Source organism: Siphateles boraxobius, unplaced genomic scaffold, assembly GCF_051911475.1.
Source record: "Siphateles boraxobius isolate OS27281-9 unplaced genomic scaffold, OSU_SipBor_1 41, whole genome shotgun sequence".
Taxonomy (NCBI): domain Eukaryota; kingdom Metazoa; phylum Chordata; class Actinopteri; order Cypriniformes; family Leuciscidae; genus Siphateles; species Siphateles boraxobius.
The window spans coordinates 423,750-436,593 of NW_027509042.1; the positions used below are offsets into that span (position 1 = coordinate 423,750).

At 40.8% G+C, this 12,844-nt stretch overlaps 1 protein-coding gene across 2 annotated transcripts in view; it reads right to left on the reverse strand.

Moving 5' to 3' along the window:
- igsf8 (immunoglobulin superfamily, member 8) overlaps positions 1 to 12,380 on the reverse strand; it is a 31,835-nt gene extending 19,455 nt beyond the window's left edge. The window contains exon 1 of one of the 2 annotated variants that reach the window (XR_013192930.1): positions 11,949 to 12,345. Coding sequence is in view for 1 of the 2 variants with exons in the window: in XM_077197645.1 (XP_077053760.1) it covers positions 11,949 to 11,988 (40 nt within the window). In the remaining variant the exon portion in view is untranslated. Of the gene's footprint in view, positions 1 to 11,948 lie in introns of both variants that reach the window. The other variant, XM_077197645.1, reaches the window with a different exon arrangement.
- Positions 12,381 to 12,844: the final 464 nt, after the last annotated feature.

Genomic DNA, 12,844 nt, shown 5'->3' on the forward strand with positions numbered 1-12,844 from the left:
ATATTAACCACTGGGATCAATACATGCAAAGCAGTTTCCTGAATGAGGTCAGTAAATAGGGGCTTGAGCACCGGATAATTACAAGAACTAGCTAGCCACCAGAGTGGTTCCCCAGGAACTAATGGTTCACCTAGGAACGTTTTCCTGGTTGCATTCGCACCGCCAGTAGGAACTCCGAAGTGACATAAGCCGCGCTTATTGTTGGGACTTTTATTTAGACGGCGCGGAGAACGCAAGACCCAGAGTCACAGTGCTTGCATTTTCCGTGTTCATTAGTTTACGATCTGTCTAAAAGTCCTGTCTAATACGTTATTAGCGTTCGCCATGTGGTTGATATCCAGTGTTGCTGAGCAGAAATACATAATCGTGTTTGGCTTGATCCCATCAAAGTCGTGTTGGATTTTCTCCTCAGCGTAAAGATTAAGAGGCTCATCTATCACTGTTTTCCATGTTTGTAGAGTTAGTATCTGGAGTAAATAAATAGGCTATAATCTGTGCGTTTACACAGCCTTTTTTTTAAATGGCGGGTGCTGGTGTTTCGAGTACGTTCGTCCAATCAGCGTTCACTAATGTCACTGGTAGTTCATATAGTGCTGGTTTAGACTCAACTCTGAAGTAGGAGTAAAAAAGTTCCTCCAAAAGGAGTTCCTAGAACTAAAATCGTTCCTAGTTCCACAGATACAAACTGGGAACTTACGCCAATGGTTCTAGGAACTATGAAAAAGTTCCTCCGGTGCAAAAGCCCCTAATGACAGACCCACTGCACAATATTCCCACTTAAATGAGGGGCACCATGACAACAGGGTTATAATAATTAACTAAAACCATTAAAAAAAAGATACTTAAAATAAAATAGCCTAACCGTTAACTTAAAGCTGCATGAAACTATTAGTAGACTGTTAGGTTAGAGTTCTGGTTAGTAGGATAAGTATAGCAAAGATCGACCAATATTGATATTTTTTATAACCTATACCAATTATTTGCGTGGTTATGTGCCCGATAACCGATATTAATTTTCTGTTCTATTTCTGTTTTTCACAATTATAACAACAGCACTGAACTGAAAAAACTGTTATATTCAACACTTTTTAAATAGGCTACTGTAATTTCTGCAATTTCCCTTCCTTTGTGTCTTTTTTAAATAATCAATGATTATGGGAAAATACTTAAATATTGGGTTAAATATCGGTAAAACCTATTATCGGTCGATCTCTAGTATGTAATTGCAAAGTTACTTATAGTTAGTAGAATGTTTGTGGGGCATCGAAATAAAGTGTTACAAAAACTAAAATAATAGTATTTGAATAATGATAAAATAACACTGCATGACAGTGATGTCAAATTCCTGCTGGCTGATTCAGGATCATTAAAATAAATGCTACTGTGTCATACAGATATATTCACTGATTTACTTTGCATCTCATTAATAATCACCTAACGTGGTCTCGGCACTCCTATCGACCCATATTAAGACCCCGGGAATTAGTATTGTTTATTCATTAGTCATGCCCGCTCTGTTTATTTCCCACGACCCCCATGTGTGTGTTGTAATGCGTCTCTAAATAAAAGGGTTAGTAACGAACAGTAATCCCATTCTGCCAGACTACGCCCATGTTGTACAAGCTCTTACGTCACTCATCTTTTGAGTCATTTTCCTATGCAGACCAGAGGTTATTTACACACCTCCTCATTCTGCTAAAGGAACTAAACAAGACTGAACTCGTAATCTTATAAAGTCTTCTGTCTCACCTTTTGATGCATGAATTTCTAAGGCCTCTAAATGATCAACATGATCTGATAAACCTGTCGCACTCAAACTCCTCCATTCCTTCTGTCTCTGATTGACAGTTTACAATGTTTCGGCAAGTAAAAGTTCTCTTAGTTTAGTTGTACAAACATCCATTTTCAGCTCGTGCTTAACGTGTCTTTTGGATCTGAAATCTTTACTGATTTTTATCAAGTAAACATAAGAATAACTTTTATATTATTCATATTTTAATTGGACTGAAGAGACTTTGGTATTTTTGAATATCCATGTTATTACTTAGAAAGATCATGAGTGATCCAAAGCTGTATGGTATGGTATGGTATGGTATACTTTATTGTCCATAATGGGAAATTTGTTTTGGGCTCACAAATACAAGCACTGCAGCACCAGACATTTAAAACAAACACAATACATAAAAAACAGAGAAATACACATTTAAAATCAAGTATTTGGCCTCACAAATACTGTGTACACCAGAGGGTACCCGGCATACTGCCACTAAACACTGGAAAAATGTTTGGCATCACACCATACTACCCACATTCTACCATTCTACTCACACCAAACACTGGAAAAATGTTTGGCATCACACCATTCTACCCACTGTAAAATGATTGGCATCTCATCACTCTCTCCACTGGGACGCAAACGGTATCACGCCACTCTGTATGCTAAAAATTAATAGGCATCACATCACTCTGTCCACTATAAAGTAATCGGCATCACACCACTCTGTACACTAAGAATTAATTGGCATCACGCCACTCTGTACACTAAGAATTAATTGGCATCACGCCACTCTGTCCACTATAAAGTAATCGGCATCACACCACTCTGTACACTAAGAATTAATTGGCATCACGCCACTCTGTCCACTATAAAGTAGTCGGCATCACGCCACTCTGTACAATAAGATTAATTATTATTTCTAATTTATATTATTTAATAACTTAACCGCTGAAGGAATGAATGAATTCTTAAACCGGTTTAGTCTACAACTAGGCATTCTTAGTCTTCTCCCCGATGGCAACATTACGAACTCAGAGTGCAGGACATGTGTTGTATCATACATAATCTTATTTGCCTCCCTTAATATAGATTTTTCATATAGGGTCTGCAGATAAAGAGGTTCTGTTCTGCCCATGACCTTCATGGCCGTTCGAATAAGACGTCCGAGCCTAGCTTTCAAATGTACTGTTAAATTACCGTACCAGAGTTGTATTCCATAAGATATCACATTCTCCAATACAGCCTGATAAAACAACATCATAATACTGCTACTGACCCCATAAAGTCTCAGCCTTCTCAAAAAATACAGTCTTTGTTGTAGCCGAGTGCACAAGGTATCTATATGAGCCTGCCACGTAAGAGAACAGTCAATGTAAACACCCAGATATTTATAGGAGGACACTTGTGTGATAGGAACATCATGGATATAAATAGAGCTATGGTTTCCAATTGACTTTGGATCAAATATCATCTCTTCAGTTTTCTTCACATTTACAATCAGGTGGTTAGCATCACACCACTCTATAAACTGATTAATCTCAGAGCAGTAAGGCAAAATGTCTTGATCTTTATATAACAAACTCAGAATCGCAGTATCGTCACTAAATTTCACAATGTAATTGTTACTATTAATCCTCACACAACTGTTTGTATACAATGTGAAGAGAACTGGGGAGCTCACACACCCTTAAGGGGCTCCTGTACTAATCTCATGAGAGTCAGAGATCTTCCCATTAACCCTAACCCGTTGGGATCTATTTGTTAAAAAAGAAAAATACCATTTAATAATAAACGGATTTACATCCATCAATTTAAATTTCTCCAATAATAAATACGGTTGCAAAGTGTTAAAAGCTGAACTAAAATCAATAAAAAGTAAACGCGCATATGCCTTTGGATCATCCAAATGTTTAGATACAAGATGGGTAATACTTCCCACTGCATCATCCGTGCTCCTACCCTGCCTGTACGCAAACTGCCATGGATCTAGTTTTAACATAACTTCATTTTTTAATAAAGACACCATGTACTTCTCAAAACATTTCATTACTATTGATGTTAGTGCAACAGGTCTAAAATCATTATTCTTAGACGGATGTGGCTTTTTTGGAATTGGAATGATCACAGCTTTTTTCCAGAGCGCAGGAACTATATGTGAGTCCAATGAACATTGAAAGAGTGTACACCACACTGGAGTGAGTTCTGCAGCACAGGTTTTCAAAAGCTGTGAAGAGATCCCATCAGGTCCCTTCGATTTCTTAGTACATAGCTGCTGAAACATTGATTGCACCTTAGAACTATCTATTATTAATCTACTGCCCATATCGTCGTCGTCGTCGGCAGCCGTCCGTCTCGGGAGACGATGGGGTAGCTCGGTGTGTCTATCTGCACCGCCGGGAATGGCTGTGCAGACCAATTCTAGAGTGGCAGTCCTTGCCGCACTGGGCGCAGGAGAAGGGGGATGGCTGGTCAGGCTGCTGTTGCCGCTGCTTCCGCCTAGCTCTCTTTGCCACGGCAGTGTCGTTTCGTGCCGCTTCTGCTTTGATTGTTGCCTGCCGGACTGCTTGTCGCCAAGCGGAGCGATCATCAGCCAGGCTCTCCCATGCGCTGGGGGCAATGCCGCATTGCTTCAAGTCATTTTTGCAGACGTCTTTGAAGCGCAATTTGGGGCGCCCTGTGGTTCTGGTGCCTTCAACCAGCTCGCCGTAGAGGAGGTCTTTGGGGATGCGGCCTACGTCCATCCTCCTGACATGCCAAAGCCAACGCAGCCGTCTTTCGCTGAGCGTTGCATGCATACTGCTCATGTTGGCTCGTTCCAGCACCTCGGTGTTGGGGATCTTGTCCTGCCACTTGATATGCAGTATGCAACGCAGGCACCGCATGTGGAAGCTGTTGAGTTTCTTCTCGTGCTTTGCGTAGGTGGTCCATGACTCGCTGCCATAGAGGAGCGTACTGAGCACGCAGGCTTGGTACACGCGCAGTCTGGTCGTCTCAGTGAGGCTGGAGTTGTTCCACACTCGCTGATTCAACTTGGCCATGACTGCGGCTGCCTTGGCGATTCTGCTGTTGATCTCAGAGTCGATGGATAGCGAACTGGAGATCGTGGACCCAAGGTACGTGAAGTTCTCAACAACGTCCAGGCTGTACCCGTCGATGGCGGTGTTTGGAGGGGTCTCTGCTCCCTGTATCATGACGTTGGTCTTCTTCAGGCTGATGGTCAATCCAAACTCCTTGCAGGCGTGTGAGAGGCGGTTGACAAGCTGCTGAAGTCCGTCTGCCGTGTGTGAGGTCAAGGCTGCGTCATCAGCGAAGAGCATCTCACGGATGAGTACCCCTGTGACTTTGGTCTTGGCACGGAGACGGGCTATGTTGTAGAGCTTGCCGTCCGACCTGGTGCGGATGTAGACACCCTCGCTGCAGTCTTTGAAGGGGTATTGGAGGAGCATGGAGAAGAAGATACCAAATAGTGTGGGTGCGAGGACGCAGCCTTGTTTCACTCCGCTGCTGACTGGGAAGGCTTCGGATGTTGCGCCGTTGTAGCATACTGTGCTGTGCATATTCTCGTGGAAGGACGTGACCACTGCAAGCAGGTGTGGGGGGCAACCAATCTTCTGCAGCAACCTGAAAAGTCCGCTTCTGCTGACCAGATCAAACACCTTTGTGAGGTCGATGAAGGCGATGTAGAGTGGGATGTGCTGCTCCTGACACTTCTCCTGCAGCTGGCGTAGTGAGAAGATCATGTCTACTGTTGATCGGCCATCCCTGAAGCCGCACTGGGACTCGGGGTAGACGCGGGAGGCGAGGGTCTGCAGGCGGGCCAGAGCGACGCGGGCGAACACTTTGCCTACAATGCTGAGGAGGGAGATGCCCCGGTAGTTGTTGCAGTCACTACGGTCTCCCTTGTTCTTGTACAGGGTGACAATGTTAGCGTCTCGCATGTCCTGGGGGATGTAGCCCTGTTCCCAGCAGAGACAGAGGAGGTCGTGGAGTGGTTGTAGCAGGGCTGGTTTCCCGCTCTTTAGAACCTCTGGAGGGATTCCATCGCTCCCTGGCGCCTTCCTGCAGGCAAGGCAGTCGATGGCTTTGCTGAGCTCGTCCATGGTTGGTGGGGTATCTAGCTCCTCCATGACTGGTAGGTCTGGGATGGCGTTGAGAGCCGTGTCAGTCAACACGTTCAGCGTCGCGTATAGCTCGAGGTAGTGCTCCGTCCATCGCTTCATCTGCTTTTCCTGGTCGGTGATGACCTCGCCCGTCTTGGACTTGAGGGGGGCGGTCTTGGAGGGGGTTGGGCCTGTTGCCTTCTTGATGCCCTCGTACATCCCTCTTGCGTTTCCTGTCTCGGCAGCTCTCTGTATGCTGCTGCAGAGGTTTAGCCAGTAGGTGTTGGCGCAGTGGCGGGCGGTCTGCTGGGCTTTGTTCCTGGCAGTCCGGAGGGATTGTAGGGTACTAGGGCTTGGATTGGCCTTGTAGGCCAGAAGGGCTTTCCTCTTTGCCTCAGTCACGGGCTCCATTTCTTCCCAGTGGGCCTTGTACCAGTCGGCATTTTTCCGCTCCTTCTTCCCGTAGGCGGTGATGGCGGCGTTGTAAACCGCGTCGCGGAGGCGGGGCCACTTGGAGTCGATGGTGTCATCTGCTGACACTCCCTCGCTGAGGGCGTGTTCCAGCCTGCTGATGAACTGCTGGGTTTTCTCAGGATTGCTGGCGCAGCAGGCATTTATGCGTGGGCGACCCTTCTTCTTGGAGTGGTGCAACCTTTTGGGTGTAGTGCGCACCGTGTGCTATACTGCCCATATCATCTGTCAGAGAACCTATAACAGATCTGCATTTATCAGAGAAGTCATGAGTTTGAAACCGCAGATAGAAGTCATTGAGTTCATTAGCTTTCTGTAAATCGTCATTAGTATTCATAAGTGTACTATTTCTATCCATGTTAGTAACAACCTTCATTGTATCCCACATTTTTCTCGAATTTGAAGTGGAAAACTGGTGCTCAATGAAATCTTTCTGTCGCCCCCTTGCTTCTTTTATCTTTTGATTAAGCTCTTTTTGTATTATTTTCAACCCAGCAAGATCATGGTTTCTAAATGCGGCATTTTTCCTGTTGATACAACTCTTAATTTCTTTACTTATATAAGGTTTGTTGTTTGGATACATAATAAAAAAAATTTTAGTGAGTACATTGTCCACACAAAACTTGATACACTCCGTTAGTCACAGTAGTCGTATCAATGTCCATATCGTTAAAAACGTTCCAATCTGTGCAAAGGAAACAACCTTTGAGTCTCTCTATAGCATCGTCCGACCAAACTGTTACTTCCTTCATGCATGGTTTACTGCGTTTGAGCATAGTCCTGTATGTAGGAATAAGATGGATAGTATTGTGGTCAGAGTTAGCTAGCGGAGGTTTCACTCTGGCTTCATAAGCCTTTTTAATATTGCCATAGCACTTATCTAGGGTTCTGTCCTTTCTTGTCCCGCATTTTATATTTTGTTCGAAGCCAGGGAAGAACAGTTCCAGCATGCATTGATTAAAATCACCTAATATAAATACAGGAGCCTCTGGCGAGGCCTGTAATTGTTGGTGAACACAGTCCGCTATACACTTTGCTGCTTTAACTGCATTTCCGCTAGGAGGGACATAGACGGCACAAACGACGACGCTACCAAACTCCCTCGGTAGATAAAAAGGTCTCATTTTCAAGCACAGAACTTCAGCATCAGGACAACAGATTGTGTCCTTAATTGTGTACTGTTTACACCAAGCGTTACTCACATACACAGCCAGACCGCCGCCTCTGATTTTCCCTGACTGGGCATTCCTATCCGCCCGCACCAGCGAGAATCCATCCAGCCCCAGAGCAGCGTCCGGAACATCCCGGTGCAGCCATGTTTCCGTAAACACCATCAAACTTGAAGTGCGATATTCAAAACATACTTTGGAGTTAGCTCGAAGTTCCTCCATTTTGCCATGCAGTGATCTGGCATTGCACAAAATCATCGATGGTAAGGGTGGTCTGTTTCCTCGTCGTCGGAGACGTTGCCGTATTCCACCTCGTTGCCCCCGTCTCCTGTGCCTTCTATTGCGTTCATTTGACGACCCCCCGCAAACAGGTAGATTCAAAGGAGGAGGCCCGGCATGGCGAAGCGCAAGCAGTGCGTCTCTGGTGTAACTAATTGACGTCCATAATGCCGCACCTGGGTGTGTTTGGCACTGTGCAAGGTATCCCCATACAGCAACCACTAGTCATAGCTGAACGAACATTGCCATCCTGGTATTGGCATAAAAACAGTCGCAATGTAACCTAAAACTAAAGAACTTAAAAGTAAAGAACTTATAACAAAAATAGAAATGGATAAAAAGAATAAAAAGAACAAACCACAAACAACAAATTGGTGCAGTAGAGCAAGAGCAAGAGCCCGGGTCGCGTGCAGAGCAAAATTGAAAAATTGTCCTCTGAATTTTAAAATCACCAAACATGAAAGATTATTGTTAATTCTCTGTTTGCTAGAGGCTAAGCGTGTGATAGCATGTACTTGGAAAAAAGAAGAAAGTCCCGGCGTGTCTCAATGGATAAAGGGGATGACCTCACACCTTGCCTTAGAAAAGATTACCTACTTTTTGAAAAACAAGCCAGATACCTTTTGGTCCATTTGGAAAGTGTTTTATAACTTTTTGGAGAGTCTAGATGGTGACTCCTTCGTGGAATTGATGGACATTGAGAGTATATAGACAAGTAGCCTATGTTATTGCTGTATGTTTTTTATTTATTTAATTTATTTTTATCTATTTTTATTTATTTATATTTTTTATTATTATTATTATTATTTTGTATCATTATTTTCACATTTTTAATTTATTTTTTATTCAGTTGTAATGGAAAATGGAAATGTTGTTTAAACTTGTGTGACAATTTTTGACAAATAAAATTTTTGTTTACAAAAAGAAAAAGAAAAGAAAGATCATGAGTATCAAATATGATCAACAGGCTTTTAGAAATGTTGAATTGTTCATCTCTCAATCATCACTGTATAGCATTATATGTTCTTAAACTACAGAGCTTTGATCATAAACTAAGCATAATCTTATTAAGACATATTATTGGCAGATATTGAGATTTATATGATTTTCATGCAAGTTATAAAGATCTCAGTAATTTATCTTCTTACTTTTTATCAATATCCACATAGTCTAAGTATCAGCATCTTCAGCAAATTGTATATTTTTGGTTTCCCCTCACAAACATTTATCGTAAACTAGGCTCGTTTATACCAAAATTTCCAGCACTTGACATGTCACGTTACTACAACTATTATGGCAATAGTATTAGTTACTATTGTACTTGTATACACTATTTAAAGGAAAGAGCATTTTAATTTAGTAAGCTTAGGAATAATTTATTTTAAAGATCTATTTCTGGTTTAATGTTATGAGTAATTATAACTGTGGGGTTTTTTTAAACTATGGTCATTTCTGTAAGGGTTTTTTGGCTGGCATCATGCTCTTCTGGCAGGTCGGTCTAGTTTCGGTGTCTCATGGGAAGTGACCCCACACACACACACACACACACACACATCAGTGATGACCAGAGAATAGAAGCTTTAAGCGGATCAGACACGTAATTGAAGCGCAACCGGAGCAGCAGGCCTGCAAGTGGAAATCCTGCACAGCTTATACGTACATTATGATGTCATTATGCTGCTGAGTGGAAATGAAGAGATCACAGAACTATAAAACATTGTATTAAAGGAGAACTCCGGCGCAAAATGAACCTGGGGTGTAATAACAGACAGTTCAATAATAATATACTTTATAAAGACAGAGTACCATCGCGGAGCCATCTTTGGAAAACAGTCTCGACCAGTCGAACCACGAACGCCAAAGATGGCTCCGCGATGGTACTCTGTCTTTATAAAGTATATTATTATTAAACTGTCTGTACACTTACAAAGTACTCAGTGCTTCGGTTTGTATGTAGAGACCCTCATTATGCTACCGTGTTAGTGTGGGGCTATTTTGAGCCTTGTTAGTGGTATTAACTAGCGATCTCTTTTTACTTATTATATGCCCCATATACTAGCGTTATAAGCTAAACAGTTTTTAGAGATAAAACTCTTTACACTCGATTATCATGAAAACAAATCCCAGAGAACAGTCGACTCAGTACCAATGTGTTATTACACCCGAGGTTCTTTTTGCGCCGGAGTTCTCCATTAAGCTACGGTGACAATTCAGGGCCAATTAGTAAAAAGTGTCTAAACCAGGGGTCTCCAGCACGTCGCTCGCGAGCTACCAGTAGCTCGTGGCCTGATTGGAGGTAACTCGTCAAGGGGCCGTTCACATATCGCGTCTTTTGCGCGCTCAAGTTCGTTATTTCAAATGTAGGAAGCTCATAATTGAAGCGACGCGCTCATTTTTGTCAGGCGCAGTGAGATGAAAAAATGCATTAGCTACTAAATCTTCTTTGTCATTGTAGAGAGTGCGGTGCATGGTTGCATAGCAACGACAGAAGCCACGGGAAAATCGGACCGAATTTTACTATTAATAATAAAAGATAAGCTAATGTGCATTGTAAACGTCAATAATTTATCTTTTTTGACTCATTCTTTTTATAAAAATGATTAAAAGGCTGAAATATGCAAGGTTTCTTTTTATAAATCTTTTTTGTCAAAACTTTATTTGAACTTGTAGGCTACATACTAGTAGATAACATGTCCAGTACTCCTTTAATATCTGGCCATCATTTTTAATGTTGTTATTTTAATGTTTATGTAAACAAAAAGTGCATATTAATGCTAATTATATTTGTAATTTGCTGTTTTTCGACATAAAACTTGGGGAATTGATTTTATTGTGTAGTAATAGTACTTTTTGAACAGGATTCTGTGATAACCGTGATCATTTTGGTCACTATAATCATGAAATGAAATTTCCATGCCATTTCATCTCTAGTTAAGATGCACTATAAAATAAACTATAATTATGTTTTGTTTTTACAGTATAATTACAAATAAATACAAAGTACAATTTTCTTTAAAAAATGTATTTCTGATTCTGTTCTTTTCTGTGACATTTAAGGGTGACATATATGGGCCTACAAAAACTCTTTTAGATCCAAAACAGTTTAAATAGTTGTTAATATGAGAGTTATGAGACATTATTTAAGAGATTAAAGTATTGTATTACATGAGTAGCTCTCGGCCACTATCTTTTTTTAAAAAGTAGCTCTCAAATGAAAAAAGGTTGGAGACCCCTGGTCTAAACACATCTTTTAGTCTTTCAAATATCTGTAATGAAATAAAATCAGCCTGTAGTACACAATAAAAAACAATGTATCAGATGGTAATACCAAAGTGTATTAATATACATGGTTGTGAATGACCATAACACAAATGTATTTACATACACCAAAAAAATCTATCCACCAAGGTTGTTGATGAATGAACATTGGTTGTTTATGCATGCATTGTTGGAAATGTATGAACTAAAAAAATAATATACCTTGATTGCAATACAAGTCACTTTGGATAAAAGCATATGCCAAATGTTTATGTAAAAACCAAGGTAAATTTAAAAAAAAACATGGTAGTACCATATGATACATTTCCGTAAGTGTATTACATATTATCGTGAAACAACCAAAAACATTCAATATAGTTCTGATTAATTACCTTATTCTTATACCACGGTATTTGCACGCTACTCTAAAATACTTCATGGAACACCAATGTAGACAGCATATGAATATGAATGAATATTCCCCCACAAATGTTTACATATTAAAAAAACAAGGTAAATACAAAATAAAAAACATTTCTGTAAGTGCACCACATAGCCTATATTACTTATTATCATGAAACATAACCAAAAACCACTCAAAAGTTCTGAATGATTATACCGCGGTATTTGCACGCTACTCTAAAGTACATCACGGAATAGCAAAGTAGACAGCATAGTATTTACCATAGTACTTGCACTGAAATAACAGATTCATGTAGTAAATTATTTACGTGAATCATTAATATTAGTTCATACATATAACGTTATCCCCCATTGTGAATGTCAAAAATGCGCGTTATGATGGAATTTCCATAATGAGCTTATTGTTATTGGAGGATAAACTTGGACTTATATAGAGCAGATGGATATTAAACATGAGCAGGTTGGACTCACCCAACAGTAAAGCGATGAACGTAATCCACCACGGTGCCATTCTGCCCTGATCTCCAAAATACAGTCGCGTTTACACCGATTTACAGTACAAACACATGTTTGTTAGTGTGTGATATCCTCGGGCTGGAGCTATGTCGAATATTCATTTAGTCACTGACTAGCAGTAGATAAACTAGCACGCCATCAAACAAGAGCGAGCTGACCACAAACACGAGCTTTAAACCGCGGATTATATCCCACAGAGGGCGTGTTATTAAACCATAATCACTGCAACTGCGCAAACGTTTCGCTGTTATCCCTCTTTAAACATTACTATTTTCCCTCGCAATCCCATCTTCCAAACGATTTAATACATAAATTAGGCGGTTGACTGAAAGTAGTGCATCACGTCACGCGCAGGCAGACAGACGCTCAACTGTCTACTCACTCACTGTCCAGTCACGTGTCTCAGCGCGGAGGAACACAACCAATAAGAGGTCAAAGCGAAGAGATTAACAGCTGTGGTCAAATCAATGTTTAAATCTAGGCCAATTCTTCCCATGGCGCGAAAATTATAACGACAACATATTTAATATTATATAATATGAATCCCCATTTATTTACTTGTTTATCTACTTATTCATTTACATTGTTTTTTTTTTAATTCACAATCGCATCTTTAATATTTTTATTTACCTTATGTATTTTTTCTGTATACCGTAGTTCCTTTATAGTACATGCTTAGACAATATTATAAAGCTTTGCTGACTCCTGCATTGCTCCAGGATTAGCTGGAAACATCATAAAGACAAATCCTCATTTGAATCACATTCAAATTAATACAATAATTGTATTACTAAATAATGTAATGGCAAGGTGGTACAAAAGCGCTTCTAAAGTGGAAAATTGGTCTATTT